Source organism: Idiotropiscis lumnitzeri, chromosome 13 (assembly GCF_059441095.1).
Source record: "Idiotropiscis lumnitzeri isolate Australia: NSW breed Sydney's pygmy pipehorse chromosome 13, RoL_Ilum_1.0, whole genome shotgun sequence".
NCBI classification, from domain to species: domain Eukaryota; kingdom Metazoa; phylum Chordata; class Actinopteri; order Syngnathiformes; family Syngnathidae; genus Idiotropiscis; species Idiotropiscis lumnitzeri.
Window position 1 is genome coordinate 6,453,961 of NC_142403.1, and position 22,522 is coordinate 6,476,482.

The 22,522-nt window shown below is 39.5% G+C and overlaps 1 protein-coding gene across 3 annotated transcripts in view; it reads right to left on the bottom strand.

The window, feature by feature from the left end:
• Positions 1-22,522, bottom strand: part of LOC148324154 (homer protein homolog 3-like) — a 44,619-nt gene that overhangs the window by 5,290 nt on the left and 16,807 nt on the right. For 2 of the 3 annotated variants that reach the window (XM_088312739.1, XM_088312737.1), the window contains 7 exons: positions 22,102-22,233; positions 21,775-21,882; positions 12,851-12,859; positions 8,999-9,135; positions 6,230-6,386; positions 3,225-3,338; positions 1,165-1,245 (listed from right to left, as the gene is read on the bottom strand). In XM_088312739.1, the coding sequence (XP_088168865.1) occupies positions 1,165-1,245; positions 3,225-3,338; positions 6,230-6,386; positions 8,999-9,135; positions 12,851-12,859; positions 21,775-21,882; positions 22,102-22,233 (738 nt within the window). The remainder of the gene's footprint in view (positions 1-1,164; positions 1,246-3,224; positions 3,339-6,229; positions 6,387-8,998; positions 9,136-12,850; positions 12,860-21,774; positions 21,883-22,101; positions 22,234-22,522) is intronic. The other variant, XM_088312738.1, reaches the window with a different exon arrangement.

Genomic DNA, 22,522 nt, shown 5'->3' on the forward strand with positions numbered 1-22,522 from the left:
GAATCATGTGGAGAGAGCTGGTCGACCCCTTTCGAAACAAAGTTGTCTTTATGCATAACAATCCGCCATCTCATGCTGCAAGAAATTCCTTCGCATCATGGCTGCTGTCGGCATAAAAGGAGAGAAACTTGTGTGTGGCCTCAATCCTCCTCTGACGATCAGCTCGATTGAGAACCTTTGAAACATTCTCAAGTAAAAGATCTATGAGGTTGGGAGGCAGTTCACATCCAAACAGGATGTGGAAGACTATTCTGACATCCTGCTAAGAAATCCAAGTAGAAGCTGTCCAAAAACTGCTCCTCTGTATTGAGACGAGCCAGATGAGGTGGCATGGGCATCTAATCAGGATGCGGTGAGGACACGCTGGGGAGACTACATCTCTCAGTTGGCCTAGGAACGCCTCGGGATCCTCTGGAAGGTGACCTGACCCCGGATAATCGCAAGATGATGGATGGATGCAAACCTACAACGTCTGCTTGCAATTCCGCTTTATGCCAGCAGAGATTACTGCTGTTCAGCAAAAGCAACTTACGTGGCAATAAAGTAGAGTTCTGCAGTTGTTAAGTCTGCTTCCCTGTCAAAGTGTTTTATTATGGATGTCAGCTCTGGCCTTTCTTCGGAATTTGCATTTTCTCCATGTGCATTTGTGGGTCTTTTTGTGTTCAAATCTACCAAACATTTATGTGATGTGAAAGAGTTAAAATTGCCCACAGGTGTTTTTTTTCGGATGTGGCTTTGTCCCTATCCCATGCAGGATTAACTGTTTTTTTATTTTATTATTTTTTTTACTGCTCCATGCATATGAAAATCCAGTGAAGCATCTCAACAAGTTGATAGCAGAGCTGATTGAAGCACAATTACAACAACACTGTTTTAACTACTCTGTTTTCCCACACGATTGCCTTCTAATCAGATGCCTAATGAGGAGATGGAGTAAGAATAGCAGTCTGTAAATGAATCTTCCCTGCAGCAAAGTATGCGCATTGTAATGCTTAAAAAATAAATAAACAAATAAAAGGCTGTTTTCTTTTTTTTTTTAGACTCAGTTAGCAAATGACACATTTATTCTCGTGCTCGTCCTCATTTTCCGGCAACATAAGCTTTTTCGCCGTTAACTGCAATGTGACGCAGCCTGGCAAAGAAAGTGAGAAATAAACAACTTACTTGGAGTCTCTGTATGGCCTCTTCTCTTTCTCTCTCTAGCTCCCCCACATCAGTTTTCTTGCTTTGTAGACTGTGTATCTCCTGTAAACGATTATATTGGAATGTCACATATTACCACAGAGCGCCACTTTGTTGTTGTTGGTTTTTTTTTTTGCTCATAAAATTAGTCATTTATCACACATCAGGGAACTTTATAGTTAGGCCCCTTGGGATTGTGGACCTTGCTTATCTATCTATCAACGGAATATTTCACTGTAATTTCGTTGTCAGCGGTTGCATTTGTGAGGAAAATTCAGCAAATGAAATGTAAAACAACAAATGGTCCTCCTCTGCTTCACTGCAACAAGAGTTATTAAGAGTTTGTCAATTTACATTTTCGGTGTCAATGTTTTCACTCATCAGCACCTAAGCTGCATCAGCAAGTGCATTCAGCATAAAAACATGCCGTGAGGTTCATAACTAGCGAGGCACTACTCCTCTGGAGTCGGATATAAAAATATGAACTCAAAATACAGCATAAGCCAAATTCTATTTTGACCTTCAATGAAACCTGTTTGAAATGTCAAATGTTTGCAGCAACGCGGTACTTTCTCGTCTCCAACATGCACTTTCAATCACTTCTGCTTGTCAGAGTGACTAAATAAAATGAAACGTCTGTTTGAGTGCAATGATTCACTTGACTTCCTGACTAGATATTTAAACAGGAGATCCGCACATTCTGCGATTTTATTTATGAAATAATTGATAATTATTGGACTTAAAAAGAAAATCAATGTCAAGCATGGACCTTAGAACAAATACGGAACATGCAGTAATTGAATGTAATTCTTATAGTTTTTTTTCCTGTATCTTTTACCCTTCACACGAAGAGGGAGGCCAGCAGGGGGCGGTAGTGCCTCAAATGCCTACCCTGACCGCACGTCCCAGTGCCAAATTATGCATCTTGTCCAAGTTTTGTTTTTTGTTTTTTTCATCTTGTCCAAGTTGCCACATGACCCTGTGACAACCTGACGGGATATGCTGAGTCCCAACAACATCAGTTTTGTTTCTTTAATCAGGTTATATGAGGTTGCTCGAGAGAGGCTGTTAGAATCAAACTGTTTGCGAATTTTCCCAATTAATTTTTAATATTACAAATTTATCCTTTTAACATTACTGTACGCCTTATATTACTTTATATAAAAATAAACATATGACCATATTTGTCACTAAATAATTTACACTCGTTAAATTTGCATTTGATGTTCGGTCGGTTGGACCATTGTTAAATTATCTCTCACTCTCAAATCTGACAATACCATTCAGTGAGGTGGCTGACTATCAGTCAAGGGCAAATATTTTAGAAATATCTTTTGTCTTACACTAAGTGTTTGCGCATCATTAGTTTCTCCTTGTAACTCCACTGTCATTTACTATTACTGTTGAATTTGATAAGATATTAAAGGATTTGAATTATTTGGTCTTTTGTGACGAACTAAAAATCAAGTGCTCGGCCCGACTTCCGATCAATGTGATCAGATTGGGACATTCCAAGTGCAGAGTCATCGTAACTGTAATCTGTTGGGAAGCCATAACTATGATGTGGCCCCCGGTGAATATTAATGTAACACTCTTAATCATTATCTTTTTTTCAAACAGCGGCTTTCATCAGTGAAGTGACAACTTGAGCTTTTTAAGTTTTCAAGGCTCACTTTTTTTTCTTAGTATCTCACATTAGTTTCTTGTGAATACTGTAAAGCAATTTTCTCAGAACAGAATAAAATAGTCAAAAATAGGTGAGATATTGCCAAGAGGCTGTTACTCTTCTCATTATTCTGATTAAGTGTCACAATATCTAAGCAAGATCTTTAAATTTGCAGATGCAACTAAATTATCTCCAGTATCATCTTTCATTTTGTCGTGTTTAGTAACCCTCCATCTCCTGAGCTTCCCTACAGCAATACATCAACATCTGGAAAATTACATTTGCTTGGAACTGACACCATTCAAGTCAAATTAGAATATTGAGCAGATATGGCTGTGCATGCAGCATGCAGGGAGGTTTGTGTCTTCTAGTTCACCTGGTCTTTGGCACTAAGCAGGGCTTCCAGCTCCTCCAGTGAGCGGCTAAGCTCCTCCTTATCAGTGTGAGCAGCAGCAGCAGGATGGCCAAGCTGTGCCTCCAATTCTGCCACCTACAACACAATAGGCTGATAATTATTAGAGCAACACATTTCATCACTGGGACATTGCACAAAAAAACAAAGGTACACAAGCTACAGTATCCAAGCTGGTGTATTATTTACCGATTACTTGCTCTTGCTCTTTTCACAAGTTGTCACAGAGCATCAAGTCGACCCGCGATTTAAAAGTAGCTTCAATTTTGCAGCATTTTTCATGAACCTAACATTACAGCGAATGTGAAAGTCCCCTAATTAGGTGAGAGAGATCATTTTTCATTTCCAAACACGGCTCAGTATAACCTTTGGAGATGTTGTGAAGTCATTTGTAAGCAATACAAAAAAAACAAAACAACAAAAGAGCACTGAGTCGAATAAACACTTTGGATATGGCTTTTCCTTTTGTTAACATGTTGCCTTTAGTAAATCTGACGACAAATGAGAAGGTGATGGTTAAAAGAATCTCATCCATCAGGTGATCTCGTTAATGTGATCATCCAACGAGGGGCTTTGAGCCTTGGTGATTGGTGTCATTCACAAATCCCACATGACTGCTCAACTCCTGTGAAAGCATGGTTGGGAGCACAGTGGCCACTTAATGGGTTCTACAAAGCTATCATCAAATCACTCCCAGATACTTAAAAAGGAGGAAAAGTGAGGCTCACCAGCAGCCTGCCCACTCACTTGCAGATAAAGATTGTCTTCATGCAAAAGCAATTTTAATAGCTGAGAAAATCGATTGAGACAGACAAATATTCTTTATTATCGTCCAGCAGTTCACCGTGGACTGCTCGATATATTTATACGCTATATGAATCATGAAAATTCTCTTGATCCATTCTGTGCCTTGTTGTCTGACTGGCAGTAGTCACAGCAATGAAACATCAGATGTGACATTGAGAACACTTATATAAGCTGCTTTCCTTTTCTGAGCCACTTCTAATTTTTAAACATCCATTTGGAAAAAGCAAAAAAAAAAAAGGTGAGCAATGATGTTAATAAACAACTAAGTCAACTTTATGGTTCATGGTGTTGGCAGTTTTTGCTCACGGCTCAGTGCCTCTACAGCGTTTACACGGATTGCAGCATTCAATTCCCATCTGAATGAGCTTATTAATAAAAAAAAAATGCTATATAACTATATTAATAAAAAGAGAAACCGTACTAGTTTACTTAGTGACAGTAATCGGCTTGAAACAACCATTCAACAAGCTCACCAGGTTAAGTACAAACATATCAGCTTCTTTAACCTTTAATGCTTACAACTTTTTTTCCCTGCATATTTCTGGATTGAAATATATTTAAATATGATGACGAAAATAAATAATGAAAACGTGACTGGCCAGGTTTAATAATAAACATACAACTTACACTGCCTTCATCAATTAGTAGCCATAACAAAATCAGTCTGGAATTTCAAGTTCTGTTTGAATTAAAAATATTGATAATCACAGTCAAAACATTTTCTATCTAGAGATATTGATACTCCCGTTTGTTTATTCACCTTCTCAAAAATTGAGCTGTTAAGAAGCTTTGAACAGCGGGTTGAAATGAGTGTTCAAAATTATTCTCAATTGTAGCTTGCGAGCAATTTGAAATCTGTGCATGACTCATTATGATTATTGTATTTTAGTGCTGCATAAATTGCAGCCACCTATGATATTGCTTGCTTCAATGCATAATGAATGACTACAACAATGAATGAAACGCGAACGTGCGTTAAGCAGGTTTGTGGTCCACTTTGACAATTTCCCATTTATCCCGGTCGAGTCTCAGAAAAGACATGCAGACCCACTTGTGTTTCCTGTGTGCCAGCGACTGTCTTCCTAAAGCTCAATCCTTTGCTGAACTACACATGACGGTATGAAAAGGAACATGCTAATCGCTATCAAACTGGCAGTCAACAAGGATTGTAGAAAAAAAAAAAAAAGCAAAGAATTCTTAACTAAATACACTCAGCTGGCATTTCATTCGGCAAACCTTTTTTGGTTTGTGTCAATATGATGAAGAGCAGTTCCACGCAAGAACCATAATATACAGTGAAATTAATTTCTCCCGGACAGTCAAAATTTAGCATTGCTAACTTTTGTAATTTTTTTTAAACAGTACCAAAATTGGATGCGATTAGATTGTGCAGCAATCCATCAAATTACATTACCATATAAAATTTTTTTACTGCATGTACATAGAATAAAATCTACCATTTATTCCTCCACAAAACAATGAAACATAAGTGACAAGGGATTTAAAAGGATCCCTGGAGTCTTAACGGTAATTTATCATGTTCCTTAAAGTGGGACAAGGAGGGAAAAGAAGCTGGACGGTATAGGTTGTCTGCCCCACAGTCCCCACCCCACCCCCGTCAAACCCTGGAGGCCTGCTCTAGTTCCAGCCACCTGGTTGACTTTGCAACACAGCATGCGTCGATGTGCATGCCTATTTGAGGGATAACCTTCAACTTGACTCCCAATGATGGAAGAACGTGTCGTGTGGCGGAAAAAAAAAATGATGTTCCATAATTAGTAATGATATGTATTTCTTTTGTTGCACCACTATTTCAGAGGTGCCCAAGTCCAATCAGAGCTCAGAGGGGGTTAAAAAATAATGCCAGCAGCTCTGTGGTCAGACATACTTGTCGATGTTTTCATACTTAGACAGATAAAATTACATCAAGTGTTATCGCAAATGGTCAGTCGAACCCAAATCCATATCATAAGCTAAATTTATACCATATACTGTGAATCCCTCATTAGTTAGTTGAAGAACTTCATGCAACACTTTGCCGCCATCTTGTGGCATCTGTAGGCAATTATAAACAGGACACCACCACAATGTCACTTGAGAAATTCTTTCCTAGCCACTTGCATATCAGATGGCCATCTAATAAAACTTGGTTATTTTCCCACCTGCTCTCGAAGTCGATCCGTCTCCTCCTGGTACTCTGCCAACTGCTGCTTCCACTGCTCCACGCTGCCGTTTGCTTCCTGCAGTGCTGCCACCAGCTTGGCGTTACTGTCTTGTAAGGTGAAGAGCTCTGCCTCTAGGTTGAGTTCACACATGGACCTAGGGGCAGAAAAAAAAAAGTGAGTTTTTGGTGGGGGCAGTCGCTGTCTCGCACACTCACGTACACACATGCAGGCACGGGTGCACGCACACGCCTTTCATCCATCATGCAGCTGACATTAAATTCATTAATTCAGTTATTTCAAGACACAACCCTGTCAACCTGTTTGTAATATGAATAATTGTAATCACCCTCTTTTAGGTTGAGGGAAATCGTGGAACTGAGCTGCTAAACTAATTTCCGCCTAAATTGGAGCACAGCGTGTTTATCGGGGAAAAAAAGCTGGCTGTTGTGAATTTAAACCCAAAGTAAAATGCATAACGAGCTGCTGTGTAGCCACACGTTTATTCAACTGACAATTACTTACATGAATAGATGAAATGGTGCATCAGACAGATTTTTAAAGAATCTACTGTGGTTGCTGTAAACTCTGACTTTCCCCTTCGGGAATCAATGAAGGACTATCTTATCTTGAATACTAAATGAAGCAACCTGACAAAATGTGAGTTTCTGTTTTGTGCGAGGCATATGGAGTATTTGCAAAGCACCATTTTATCCTATTATATCATTTGTTCTGCTTTGAAACTGAAGGGCAAACAGAGTGCATTGAAGGGCAAACAGAGTGCATTTATGCGGTTTTGACTAAAAGCCTTTTAAATGGGCACACACTGCTCCTCCGATAGCTCATCTTTTACCTGACATAAACACTCGAAAAAATAAGAGTCACAGTCATGTTCATCTCACTCGAACTCACTGAGAGGCACACCGTCATATCATCTAGCACAAATATGTTGTAATTTGCAACAACATATCAACACTTCACTGGTATGTAATTAGGAGAATCATGCCTCGGTCATTGCCATGCTGACACAGCTATAATACAAAATTGGTGGACCAGCCTGGACAATACAATAAAATAAAATAAAATAAAACTTTATTTATAAAGCACATTTCACAACAGCTGGTGCTGTTTCAAAGCGCTTTGCATATGGAGGAATCTAAATTATCTGATGTTTTCTTATTGCCTACACTAAAATGAACAGACCATAAAACGGGTAATTTCTGACCATGTCTCTGTTGTGTGTTTTTTTTTTACATTTACCTACTATTGTATTTTATAGAGTTGCTTTAATGTAAAATTACATTTCAAAATTGTATTGAGAACCAAGGAAAGAAAAAATACAAATAAACACAAAAGTAAAAATAGGTTAAGCTAATGACATACCTGGAACTAAAGCCTTGACTATTTGTCATGATTTATTTTTTTATAGCCATGAAATGAATTGCATCATTGGATCATGGTGGAAAAGTCACTATCGGAATGAAATGGTGGTAAAGGTCAGGATTTAGTGAGGGTATCAAATAAAATCAGAGAGCTTTGAAATGCATTAAGTCACATCTTTGCACAGCTTAGCAACCGTATAGCTACTCACCATAGCAACAGAGGAAAAGATCCTGCACGGGCTTATAGGAGTCATCAAATAAAAGCATCTGGATAACAGTGGCTCATGAACCATTTTTTCCCCTTCTTAATAGCAAGAAGACCAGTGAGGGGGGTCAAAGCACCCAAAACAAACAAACACAGGTTCAAATCTCATTTAAGAAAATTGGAGCTCCTCCACTAAATGCATCAATCAAACGTGTTTATTCCAAAACACAAGGACAAAAGCTCCTCAAGGCAAAGTTGTTTTTTTTTTCCTGAGTGCAGCACTCATTCAGTGTCTGCTCCACTTAGAAATGTGTTCCCCTCCTCGTTACATCACTCAGCTGTGTGTCTTTTACTGTGTACAACAATGCATGAGCAAGGAAAGGCTGGAAGGCTTGTTGTACAGTTCATCTGCTCAAGAAGGAACATTTTTACTTCTGAGCAGTGCATGCATGCATGCATGATATGTGACCTCATAAATGTTATATTGTAAAATCACAGACTGAGGTCAGATGTGTGGAAAGGTGGGCAATTAGTCTAACAAGTGCATAAAAACTTGTGGCTGTAGAAATAATCTACTGTTGGAACCAGCATTAAGCCACTGAGTCGCAGGTTATGGACACTTGCGGCTCGTTTTCACTTTCTGCTTTCCACTCAGTCAGTATGAGTCCCTTTAAATTGGCACTCATTTAAGAATCAAACCCCAAGTACCAGTTTGGCTTTCATCTCATTGCTGGGTGGGACTTTCGAGCACATGGCCAACGTTACGTGAAAAACGTGTTGAAGTGTGTTCATTTTCAGAATTTCAGTGGTTTAAAAGCTGTTTGAGCCAGTTGAGATGTGAGCACAATTGCAGTATTAAATTATCTGCTTTTAATTATGCCCTTTGTTGGTTACCTTATTTAGCTACACGGGCAAGGCTAAATATTAGAAACATGTCAGCATGACAGTGCAGCTCTACATTGCTATAAATTCCAAACACATTATTGAATAAATCAGCAGCTCTCCGGCATTGGCAATCAAAATTGAGCAGTATTATCCTTTTTGGCTACTACAGCTCTTGTATTAAGATTGTCTCAATTTGTGAATGCATTTTTTGAATCAATATTAGTACAGTAAGTTCTTTAAATTGGGACCCTGAGGGAAATCTTGTCACAAAGAAGATAAAAATATAAGTGTTATTACCCTTCAGACAACATCTTCTTGACTCTTTCCTTCTCCACCGTGAGCTCCACTTCAGCACTTTTACTGCGAAACAGCTTTTCCTCCCCTGGCCCGTTAACTGTCAGCAGTGGTGGAGAATGACGGTCATCTGACAGCTCCTAGACCAACAAGAGAAATACACAAACCGTTTGCTTCGTAAGCCACCACAATAATTATTTTGTTCATGTTGTGTTCCAGGACAACATTGAGGATGGCAAATCTCCCTCGCTGTCAAAAGGTTCTGGGTTTGAATCTTGTCTCCATCATTCTTGTGTGGAGTTTTCTGAATTTCTCTTGGTACTTGAAAAAGCATGTTTGGTTAATCAAACACCGTTAACTGTCCATATATGTGAATGAGAGTGAATTTTTCTGTGCTCTGCAACTGATCGGAGACCAAACCAATGTGTACCAAGGCTCACACCCCAAATCAGATGGGATGGCCATCAGCTCTTACATGACCAAGTATGACGGGAACATTTTTACTCACCAGTCACTGTGGCCAGCCACAAAAAACCCCCAAAACAAAACCATTTGTCAATGGAGCAGGGGCAGGAGGATTGATTGAACTTCTTCCAGATCCAAACTTGGGCTGGCACAAGCAATCATTTTGTCTACTCGTCACAGATTACCTTTGCAATTAGTCAACTAATTGGATCGATATAAATTGCAGTTTATTGCACCAGCATGCAGCTACTCTTATATTACCATCATTAGCTTCCAGCTTGAGGTGTTTAAGATGCAGGATGTGCAAATAAAAAAATAAGCTAATAATGATAAATTTAATAAACTGTTCAGTTTGTACTAGCATTCTAGACATGTGTTATGATGAGAATACTGTATATATGATGCAAATTCAAAATTAAATTGATAACCTGACTTTTAACATTTTTAGTTGGAAATGTTGAGTACATTTTCAAAAGGAACCAAAAATTATCCACACACATGTACAATCAGAAAAAAGGGAACTGAGAATAACCTTTTACAGGTAAAAATGTTATGGGGGTCTGAGAACTAAGCAAATTGTCTCTTAATTTATATTTACTTTCACTGCGTTTAATGGGAATGTTTGCAGGATGAAAACAAATAAGATGCAAAAGCTTGTTTACACAACTTTTATATGGACATTTGAACAGATCGGATCCTGCGGCATCATTTTATTCCAACAGCAGGCTTCAAAATAAATTAAAAATGATCCAATATACCAACAAGCGCCTGTGCAGGGATTGATTGCGGATGTTGATATGACATCATGCACAGGTAATTTGATTCTAGCTTAGAGGCTTGGGATTCAGCTGATGACAATTCTATTGGCCTCTCTCTATATTGAGGACCAAAATCACAGGGGAGACACAACCATGTGGGATTGATTCATCCCATCTGCGCACAGCCACATATATACAAATTAGATAGAAAATGCCATAACAAAGTGGAACAATATCTGTATTTGAGTTCAAAACAATTGCACCACTACAGCAAAATATGTATATGAAGTGTAATACATAATTAAATGTAACATACCTTAACATAGCCCTTTAACTACTACTACTAACTGCCAAATTAAAAACAGACAAAATACGTGCATGTCTAAAATACGATATTTAATTTTTCACAACACATTTCTTCATAAAAGTATAAAATATCCACTATCCTAACAACAACGTTGGGAGCAAACAAAATAAGCACATGCTGTGATTTTTTTCCCCCCTCCTCCAGTACAAAAGGCTCTCGTGCATAAAAATTACCATTCAAGTACGGAACAAAACTGCCGAATAGGAAACTAATTTTGTGCATTTTTTTTTTTGCCCCCAAATAAAATCAATTCACTCAAAATATTAATATTGAGGTTCTTACTTTCTCCTGCATATTATTCATGTTTGTCAGCTAGTGGTGAATGTTGAAATTACAGTTTAGAACTACAGTCAACCCCTGCATACTCCTGGCTTGGTACCTGCTGATTTACATTTATTTATTTATTTATTATTTTTAATTGTATTTTGGGTATTTTTCACTTTTTCTGGGACTCACATTGGCTGATTTCAAAGATAATGAGCAAATGAACAGCTTATATGCATATTTCTCTCATGCCCGACTTGCCTTGTTTGATAAGTCTCCAATATATGAGGTCATTATATATTAAATTGAAATCTATAAAGGTTAGCTTAACTTGCTACTTCCAAAAAAGAACAAGGGGGTGAATATTAGTACTGAGATATTGTTTTTCCATCGAGACCTATTAAATTAAGTGCCAGTGTTAAGCCCAATCAAGTGTCCCTTTAATTATCAATGCCCGTCATTTAGTGCAGTCTAATGAATTTAGTAAGAATTGCATGTGAACATGTCCCAAATAATTTGGTGACCTGATTGAGCACAGTCCAAAACAACTCTGGCAAGTAGCTTGTCATGTCATAAAATATAAATGTTGGAATGCGCTTAGAAAATCACATGTTGATTATGACAGCACACTTATTGGGTCTCATCTACTGTACCTGCGATCTTGTCTGATATTTCTTAATAAAAACACGGCTGTGATTTAATATCTGCGACATACAGATTTTCCAGAGAACATGGATTTCTTTTGCACATTTCTTTCTGTGCAGTAACAGAAGCCAGGCGTCAAACAACAGCTGAGGCATTACACTCCTGCACTTATTGTCGAAAAGCCTTGTAATATTAATTTGAGCGAGTCTTTCCGTATTCCCCAAAGGAGGATGGTGTATTATCTAGTACTTTGCAGCCCTGTCTGTCCATATGGAGGCAATGTAATTAAACACAAGGCCCACACAAGTAGAGGAGCATGATGTCCCATGGAAGGAAACTAAAAGCAGCCAAATCAAAGCACAAGACAACTGTCGTCAAGTGACAAGGGATTGTCTGCGAATACACAAAATTGAATAATTCACTCTGTGGATTATGTTTTTTTTAAGTCATAAACAGGATTACAGATACACCACATTCCCTCCCCGCCCTTCATGTTATTCGCAAACAGGCTGAGTGGGAATGAGGCTTGAGATACTCTTGCACAAACTACCAAGTAACAGCTCATTAGTCAAGTTCAAAGACTTGAGAATAAAAAATGTGTGTATTTCCTGCTCTCGAGGGTTTTTACATGACCAGTGAAGTATACTGTATTAGATGGATTTTTCAGACAAATGCAATTTTTCATCAGAACGTGCAAGATTTGTTGCTGCAAGGGCAGAACAAATTGGGATGACGTACAGTATAAGTGTCTGACTGTGTTAAATGGGATTTCCCATTTTAAATTGCTGCCAAAATCTTGATTGAAACTAAATAAAGCCAGGTTTGACATCGCATCTTATTGATGTGGGCCAATCCTTTGATCAACCAGCCTGGATAAGATTTTTAAAGAGAGATGCTTTTTGCAGGGCAGCAGCACATGTCAGATTCAGTCCTCAAATGTTGAGTTTGCTTGTACTCCTTTGATACGATGTCTTGTTACGTTAAGTTTCAGACTCTTAGTTGTCTTCTGGTGTGAATATGTGTGATTGGCTGTTTAACTAAATGGGTCCGGTGATTGGCAGTGTCATAACTATCGTAGCAAATGAAAAACAAGACCAGAGCCACAATAATGACAAAAACTCCTTGGGAGTGGTAATGATATTTGTGCTTTAGCTGCCAGTGGTAACAAAGACTGTTCTCTTTGTGGAAGGCACATGCTGCGCTCTGAAGTTACATTTGCGCTCAAGTCTGATTCGATCAGACTGCAGATTAATTATTGAGCAAGATCATCCATGCAACAAAGAGATGAATGACGAAGAATACCATAAAATACCCGCCTCAATGTTGCTTTAGGAGTTTGTGGGACCTTTCACATACCTGAGACAGCTGACAGTGTCCACATCCCATGATGCATCAGTGAAACGGAGAGAAAGGAGAAAAAGCATAGAATAGTCATTATATGCATGCTGGATGTGGAAAAAGAGAAGTGAAAATTTGAAACTCCTCCTCAAGCTGGCTGACTGGAAGATGATCCCAGCCAGTTTAGCACAGTCATAAATTTTGTATTTTATTCATTTTTCAAGCTTTTTTTTTTTAAAACTAAAATCAGGACAATGAAATAAGAAAGCAAAAAAGACATGCACTAAATGATGTCAAAATAAGTGCGTGTTAGTAGCTTTGTTTTCAAATGCAAAAGAGTGAGAAAACAGACAGTACAAATTCTGGGAAGAAGCGTTGCAATCTGAGATCTTGGATATTTTAAATATGAAGCTGCTTTCCCAAGAGCTTTTATCGTGATGTGTCTGTGCTGCTGTTTTTCTAAGTACATTACACTATTTACTTATTTATCGGAGCCTCAGTCCATTTTGCTCTCTGAGCTTATATAAAACTCTTGTTTCCACATTCTGAGCTTCATTGAGACCACAAGCCTTCATCACTTATTCATGGCTCCATGCATCAGTACATGCAAGGCTTCCCTTGAATCACCTGTGCCCCTCACGCCAGAACACACATCTTTTTTAGCCTGATTTCAATGCCAAGATATTGTTTTAAAATATAGATGACTGGCATTTCGTTTCCTTTTCTGCCTGCATCTGCACAGATAGGCTTTGTGTGGTGGGAGTTCCAATTAGACAAATGAGTGCTGCTTCTGCATCCAGTTGACAAGATATGTACTTTACTTCCTAGACTGAAGTATGGCGACACCTGACACAAGTGCAGGATGTGATAATGGAAGGAAATATGGAGTTGGTTATGTCTAATCAATAACTTCATTCACCGAGACAGACCCGTCACCAGAGCCCAGCCTTAAGTGGGGCACATGAAATGCTTGGCGGAGCCCAATTATTATTAACACCCTACAGACAGCACTTGCGTTGCTCCATATTTGGATATATTCACAAAGGACTGCCACTCTTAGTAGTCTTGAACCTTTGCGACAAGCGCCGGCATGTATTATCATAGACAACATTTACAATACATATACACGTGAGTCCGTTGACAGCGCAGCTATATTGTGGCAAAGTAAAGCTATTTGTGAAGATCAATTTCTCCTTGGAGATGTATCATCAAGCCACAACTCAATGGATTAATATTGAACAACTGCTTTTAATTGCATTAGGTCATTCTAACTGAATTTTACAAATATTATTTGCAGAGTTTATGGTAAATATAATGACCACATCCAATATGGCAGATGTGCTGACGCATGCTATGAACGGGCCACCCGGTTCAACGGATGCCTATGGCCAAATTGCTTGGTTTTGTGGCTAGTTTGATGTCCTTTATGAAGCGGCTTCGAATGACTCTTTAGTTGCAGACACTAATGTATTATGTCCCTCCTCGGAAAATAAATGTCGCCTGAAGTCCGGAATCTGCAACCAATAGTCACCAAACTTTATATTGACAACCCTAGATAGGCTCACAACAATTACTAAAAATATTAGAATGAACGCCCAAGGATTATGGATTTTTTGGCAAAGGCAAATTTTCTAGAGTACATTTTACGCTACCAAAACTATATGTGGTCCCAGTAAACAGAGTAAAATTTGACAGTAAAAGCCTTAAATTTACAATGAGATTTTTTTGCTCAATATTTTACTCTGCTTCCTAGGAGTAAAATGCACTCTATGAAATTTACAGTGTTCTCTAATATCTTCATCCGGGGATTAATCTGCAATAAATTGCTTCTTAAAATTATAACACTGCTCCACAAATGAAGTCATTGAAAATCTATATTCAAATAAAAAGTTATTTTGGGCCTTGAAATCCCAGAAGATGGGCGTGCAGTGACATTAGCTAAATGAAACCTTGGGCACTGTGATATCAAATTAAGTCAACAGAAGGTGGCAGTACAGGACCAAAAGACAAGACACTGGAGCTGGATAAAAAAGGGTGGCTTTTTCTGTGTAATTTGTATTCAACAATGTAATATTAATGAGAATGCCAGGTTTTGACGAGTGGGGGGGCACACTGAACATTTTGAGTGGAACTTTTCTGAATGACTTTAAGCAAACAGTCAAGATACGATAAACAATTAAAATTAATGTTCAGTATAATAACTGCTTCTGACCTTTTCGAACACTACAACATACTGCCTGTTGTCCTTTCAAACCAGAGGCTGCAGTATACACATCTGCTCATGTAGCAGACCATCTTAAGACTGAGTAAAGTGGAAAACACAAAAAAAGACAGTGTTGCATGTTTTTCCACTTTATGCCAGATGTATTCTTTTTTTATCCATCTGTTACTAATTAGGGTCAGGAGTGAGTTGGAGCCTATGCTAGCTGACTTTGGGTAACAGGCTGAGTAAACCAGGTCACCAGGCAATTGGAACTTAAAAATAATTCACACTTGCATTCTCCCCATTTGAAAAGTCTTCAGATCACCAAATATCCATCTAATTGGGATCTAGGAGGAAAACCAGAGTACCCACAGAAAACAAACCACAAGCACAGGGAGTACATGCAAACACCACAAATGAAGGCCTGAGCCAATATTCAAACCCAGAAACACCCCTGTATTTTCATCCATCCATCCATCCATTCTCTTCCACTTATCCGAAGTCGAGCCACGGGGTCTGCAGCCTAAGCAGGGAAGCCAAGACCACATGATCCAGCTCCTCCTGGGGGATCCCGCGGTGTTCCCAAGCCATCTGGGTGACATAGTTGTCCTCGGGTCCTCCTCCCAGTGGGACATGCCCGGACCACCTCACCAGGGAGACGTCCGGGTGGAATCCTGACGAGATGCCCGAGCCACCTCATCTGGCTCCTCTCAATGCGGAGGAGCAGCGGCTCCACTCTGAGCTTCTCCTGGAAGACCGTGCTTCTCCCTTATCTTTAAAGGAGAGACACCCTGCGGAGGAAACTCATTTCGGCCTCTTGTGTCCGAGATCTTATTCTTTTGGTCGCGACCCACAGCTCATGACCATAGATGAGGGTAGGAACGTAGATAGATCGATAAATCTAGAGCTTCGCCTTCCGGCTCAGCTACCTTCCACCTATTACAGACATTGCACCAATCCGCCTCTCAATCTCACACTCTATCCTCCCCTCACTCGTGAACAAGACCTCAACATATTTGAATTTGCGACATGATCTCCCCCTTTTCCGAATGAGGACTATGCTCTCGGCTTTGAGGTGCTGACTTTCATCCCAACCACTTTCCACTCGGCTGCGTTTGAAGGAGCAGACAGTACTGGAACCACTGACTCTGACATGTCGAACGCCTTCCCCAGAATGTGGGTGAAGCTCTTCCGGGGGTGGGAGCTAAAATTCTTTCTGACGGGGTTATGGCAGATGCACCCAGGAAAACGCTCACAGTATGCTTGGGTCTACCAGGTCGGACTGGTCTCTTCCATCCCCATCGAGTGTCCAAAATATGTGCCCACAAATCCAATGACATGAACACAAAGTGGCCAAGGTGGTCCTGGTTTCAAGTGCACATATAGACACCCTTATGTTTAAACATGGTGTTCGTTATGCTCAATCTGTGACAAACACAGAAGTCCAATAACAGAATACCATTCGGGTTCTGATCAGGGGGGCTTATCCTCCCAATGACGCAAAGACTCTAAAACGGGTGGATAATCTGAGCTGCTGTTTGGTGCATAGGCACAAACAACAGTCAGGACCCGTCCCTCCACCGAACCGGCACTTAACTCACAGAGCACCCAACCCACTGGTGGTGAGCACATGGGAAGTGGGACCCAGGGTACCTCTTCAGGCTGAGCCCAGCTGAGCCACATGGGTGCAGGCCCAACCACCAGGCGCTTGCCAACGAGACCCACCTCCAGGCCTGGCTCCAGAGGGGGCCCCCGGTTACCCGCGTCCAGGCAAGGGAAAACTGAATCCATAATTGCTTTGGGTCAAATGAACTTTGCTTTGTCTGGTACCTCACCTCGGACTCGTTTGCCATGGGTGACTCTACCAGGGGCATAGAGCCCCAGAAAACTTTGCGCCTAGGATCATTGGCACACACAAACCCCTCCACTTTGGTAGGCTGATGGCTCACTGCATTTTTACTTATTTATTTAATATTGGGCTGTTTTTTTGTTTTGTTTTATTTAAGCTTTATTTATACTGGAATGGCAATTGAGAACAGATTCTCATATCCAATGCCAAAGTGGCCTCAGGCAGCATGTATAAAGATTCCGCTGTTATAGTATTCAGATGGTTATAAAATAATCTTGATAAGACTACTACAATACTAATTTCCCATCACACATTCAATGTGTTTCCCCATCTACAGTAGAAATCAATACGTGCTTATGTTTCTGGTTTCCGTGGTCATACAAACCCTCAGTTAAAAGCGACATATTAGTGTAATAAACCCATGTTTCATGCTTAATTTCTTTGCTATGAAGAGTTAATAATTGTTAGGTTTATTCATACTGAAGGACAATAATGAAATTTGTGTGTGCAGGTTTACAGTATCTACTCTGCACTCGTTGTTCCATCCTACTGTAGCTCTTGTATGCCAAGCAGACATGCACGGGCAGGAAATTCATTTCCACTCACACTATTACAAAATACATCTGTCCAAAGCTCCTCTCCAGCTTTTTGAAAGAAAACTACAGTTTGATTCATGCCTTCAATGTTGTGACTTGTTCTTTGTCTTTTAAATTATACGCAACAAAATGTGACCTATCAATATTCTTTAAATTATCAGCAAATCTTTGGGATTTTTGAACTAATGCTACACTCATACAAAAGTACAATAAAGATGATCAAAATCAACAATAGGAGAAAAGGGTGACATAACAGCTTTACAGAATGTATTGGTTTGACCACTAGTTTCTGGCCTGTCTACAATTCAATCAAGCATAAATGCAGAATAAAATATGGAGGTTAGTTCTAAATGTCAAAAATAATGATTGAATGTCAAAAATAATGATCGAAATATATTGACGTTAAAATTGTATAAATTACTTACTTTTGTGATCATCAGGACTGTTTTTAAAAAATGACTCGTTTTGAATGTCACAGGAAAATTCTTGACATGGTCAGAGACGATCATTTCCTATTTTTACTCCTGTGGTTGTAGTAAGGAGGGTTTTATTAAAAGTATAAGCAACAAAAATCTCAGAAACACAGCTCCGAGCGATGCAGTGCAACAATACCTATAAGGTATATTATACAAGAATTTATGTTTAACTTGTTAGACCTCATCAAATTGATTATTGGTAGTTACCATGTTGTGACTATGACTGGTTGAGGTCGGTACGCGTAAAAGACTTGCTACCAGCCAACAGCTCCAATGCTTCCTCAATGTGTCTGCAACTAAGTGCAGAATTGTGTGTTATGTTACGTTAACAAAATACAGTATATTGTGATTGCAGGGTGTCTTTTCTCATCTGATCATCATCAGATCTGATTAACTTCTCCAAAACAAAGCTGTCAACAAACATGTCAAGTCTATATTATGATATCAAAGCTGTTGGCAGGATCAAATCTGGTCATTGTCCTCCAAACAGCAGCCAGACTGCCTTCAATTATGGATGATTCAGATGCTCTCCCTTCCTCTCTATTATGCTTTAACAAAGTTCCTGCTATTACCACCACCTACAAAAAAAACACTGTCAGCTATGTATCTTTCTAGAGCAGATGCCTAAGTGGTTTTCAAGCATTAAGTACCGTATTTGATTTCAAATTGCTCCGGTGTATAAGTTGAACCAGACCAAAAATGCATAACGGGGGAGAAAGAAACATACGTTAGTCGCAGCGAAGTGGAAGTCGCATTATTTTGCAGATAATTTATTTTGCCAAATACTAGCTCAAAAACAGACATTTCATCTTGGAAGGCAATCTCTAAGATTAATTAAAGAATAAAGAAAAGGCTGACACGATGAAGGTCATTTAGCTACACGAAAAATAAACGTGAACAAAAAAAGGTGTCGCCTTCACAATGACCTGACCATGGTCACGTACCGTAAGCCTTAAGCCTCTCCCTCTTAAGCTTCTCCAGCAGCACGTTTTTCAAGTAAACATTTGGCGAACTGGTTCCTCCAAATGTGGCCATCTAGTTTTCCTTTTTCTTTTTTTTTTTTTTTTTAATTCTTTTATTTTTTGTTTGCTTGATCGCAGTAAGAGTAACCTCAACCGTCACTAACAAGTTTCTCATTCACTCCAAACTTTCTCTTTGCTGCTCAATTGCAGTTTTCAGCCGCAAATTTCACTATTTGCAGTTTTGTTATCTGCAGAATAGGATTGATTCTCTTGAGGGGCTGAAATTACTTTTTTTTTTCATGGATAAGTCGCTCCTGAGTATAAGTCATAGGACCAGCCAAACTATGGAAAAATGTGCTACAACATTAAAGTAAGCTTTGCTTTAATAATAAATAATTGTATGCTGCAGTAGAAGTGTTTGTTGTGTTCGCGTGGGTGCGTCTGTTAACGACATTGTGTGTGTTTTTCTGTACCAATATGTACCATGCACGACCGCAATAAAGATGAAGGGTTCATAATATGGATGGATGTGTTGTGTGGGTTGGGAACAATAAAGTTTACCTCTCACCCTCATTCATGAATATGATTGTGCATGCATTGATGCATTACAGGGTAATACGTGGACTCCAAGCAATATGGACTATGCCAGCCTGGTTTGCCGCATACAATATTTTGCATTGGATGACTTATTATTTATCCACAAAAAGATGGTGGTAGTCAAGGAAGAGGCGCGTTGCGGCAGAAATAGGACTTGGGGGATAATCATGAGGAAAGTGAGGCTATATTATGAAAGGCGAGACTCACTCCCATTGAATTACCGTATTTTTACGGTCATAAGACGCGCTGCATCAAAGGGCGCAACACCAGTTGAGGGTGCTATTTCCGTATCTAATGCATATACTAGGCGCGCCGCACTAAAAGGCGCTAGCTCAGCTGCTCTCGCGCTAGCTCAGCTGCTCGCGCGCTAGCTCAGCTGCTCGCGCTAGCAGAAGCCAGCTCACCAGGACTCAATCCCCTAAGGGATCGTTGCCAGAGGTATCACCCCGTTTCAATGACAGATGTCATGAAACTTTTAGGAATCACTGCCAATAGCAATGACTCTAACCAATAAAAGATGTCTTGGCAATAGTCTACTAGACAACGTCAGGGGAGGGACTTCATTGGTCACCACACTCCTTAGAGTCACGGTTTCAAATCAAAACCAAAAAAAAACTCAGCATACAAGCAAACAATGAAACAAAGAAATAAGATTAACATAAAACATATATCTCTCATGCCATCTATATACCCAAAAGGAATAAAAATAACACAAAAAGATTAAAGCAATGGCTTCTTGGGAGCCACTCAGCCTTAGCCAATTACAGCAATGGCTTCTTGGGAGCCACTCAGACTCAGCCAATCACATGGCTGTTTAGAGAGATGTGCTGTTGTGCTTTGGGCTTTTTTGCAGTCTGTTGTCTAAACCTGGGACGTTTCTTGCTTGCAATAACATAAATGATAAGACAGACTACAACATTGTGGACAGCTGACCTTTTGTCCAGCTTTCTCCTACACCATCACCCAAACACCATAGTCACATAATGTATTAGTCACGGTCAATTAGAAGCATAGATGACTCAGACTTTGTCCAGCAGGGTGTGCTAACATGCACTCCGAACAGCCCAATGAGTAAAAGGGTTGATGGTCGCGAGTGATGCTTGGTCCATATAATGGGCGCGTCGCTTTACAAGGCGCTTTGTTTGCTTTGGGGAAGATTAGCGACTTTAAAGTATACGGTAAATGACCGGCGAGGCGCGGGCTGCTTGTACATATTTATAACAAGCTCCGCTATTTCATCTACGAGTAATCGTGAAATTATAAATATGGTCACATTATGTTCTAAAACACAATCTATCTGTACCTTATAAGCCTGACAGTGTCTAGCAAGTGTGCTCACAACACTCACTAACAAATGGATTTCTCATGTGCGTGCTGTCCCAGTGCTGCTGCTTGGCTCTCTCTGCTCCAGCCCTCTCTCTCCGCAATATGATTTAGCTGCCAATCAACATCAAACTTGGAAGGAGGGATATGGTTGGCCGGACTGAGCCTTACATGCAACACAAGCATGACAAGGTCCCGACATCGTCCTCATTTCAATGTTAATATCTTGAATATTCATATCGCGATTTGCCATACGATAATGTTTTTGACACGAGAAGAGTTTAAGGTTCAATTCATATTTGTTTGAAATTTAAAAATGCTTCTAGTCAGTAACATACAGATTGCTGCAACGCAATAAGTTAATTTAAGAAATAAGAACTGTTGTTAATATAGAAAAGGAAACCAATTGGTTGTTTCTTCTTCAGAGAAATGCCTTCGGTAAAAATAAAGTTTATCAGAATACATGATTATTCAATCGAATTTTCAGGAGGATATTACAATGCTGAAATATTAAACATCAGCAGTCCTAAATTCAACATCCCAGTTATATGGTCAGATTTTTATGGTTCAATAAAACCCTTGTTCCTGTAAGAAACCTGCAATAAAATTGCTCCTCAATATCAATAAATTGCTCCTCAATTGAAGTCATTGATCAGCAAAATTTCTCCTCAAAGAAAAGGTGATTTTGAGCTTTGTATACCATTTGATTGACGATCATATTATGTAAAGACTGAGGATATTTATTTATCACCCTTTGAAATGTAAAATGTACCACCCTGGTTGAGAAAAACTGCACTGCCAAAAGGAAATTCACCCATGGCGCATCAAAAGAAAAAAAATAAAATGAGCACAATTAAACATACGAGTATACCTACACTATGACGGCACTAAAACATTAAATGTAAACATCAGTGTGCATTGCAATTAATAATTCACCTGTGGGGCAGCGATGTTCAGAGCAGGGTCGGCCAGTTCGTACCTCTCCTGGGATTTTTCTCTGGCAAGCCGGGCTGCCTCCTTCACCTCCTTAAATTGTTCTGCAAACTGAAAGTGGACAAAGAGGTGATAGTCCGCCCGCATATTCCCAAAACGCACAATAAAAACACATCCGTAAGTTAATGTTTCACCTCCAATCACACAGAAATTTTGCGGAGATAATGACAGACCAAAAATAAAACTAAATTAAAAAAAATGTTTTGGGGTTTAACGTGTATACGTTCCACTTAAGCACAGAAGCTATATTTCCATTGTTTTCATTATTACCTGCTGCAGCTGCTGCTCTGTGGAGAAGCCAAGACCATAGACGGTGTTGGCCCGGCTGTCAGCCCATTGACCAAACTTCTGGGAGGTTTTGGTGAAGGTCATGTTAGGAGTGATAGTGCTGTTGATGATAGCCTATCGCCAAGAAGAACAAAATAACAATGCATAAGCAATGTAAACAAAGTAGTACAGATGTGGAAGCACAGTTGAACCTCAGTTGACGAACTTAATCCATTCCGTAACGGTCACAAACCAAGATGTATTCCACTGAATTCAACAGAAAATACACTTATATCGTCACCTTATTTTTATCATTGTTTGTTTAAATATAAATAGTGTATAATACTGAAAGAAGTAAAAACACACATTATAATCAAGAAATGCAGTTCCCTCCCAACGGTAATGGAACCACAAAGTCAATTTC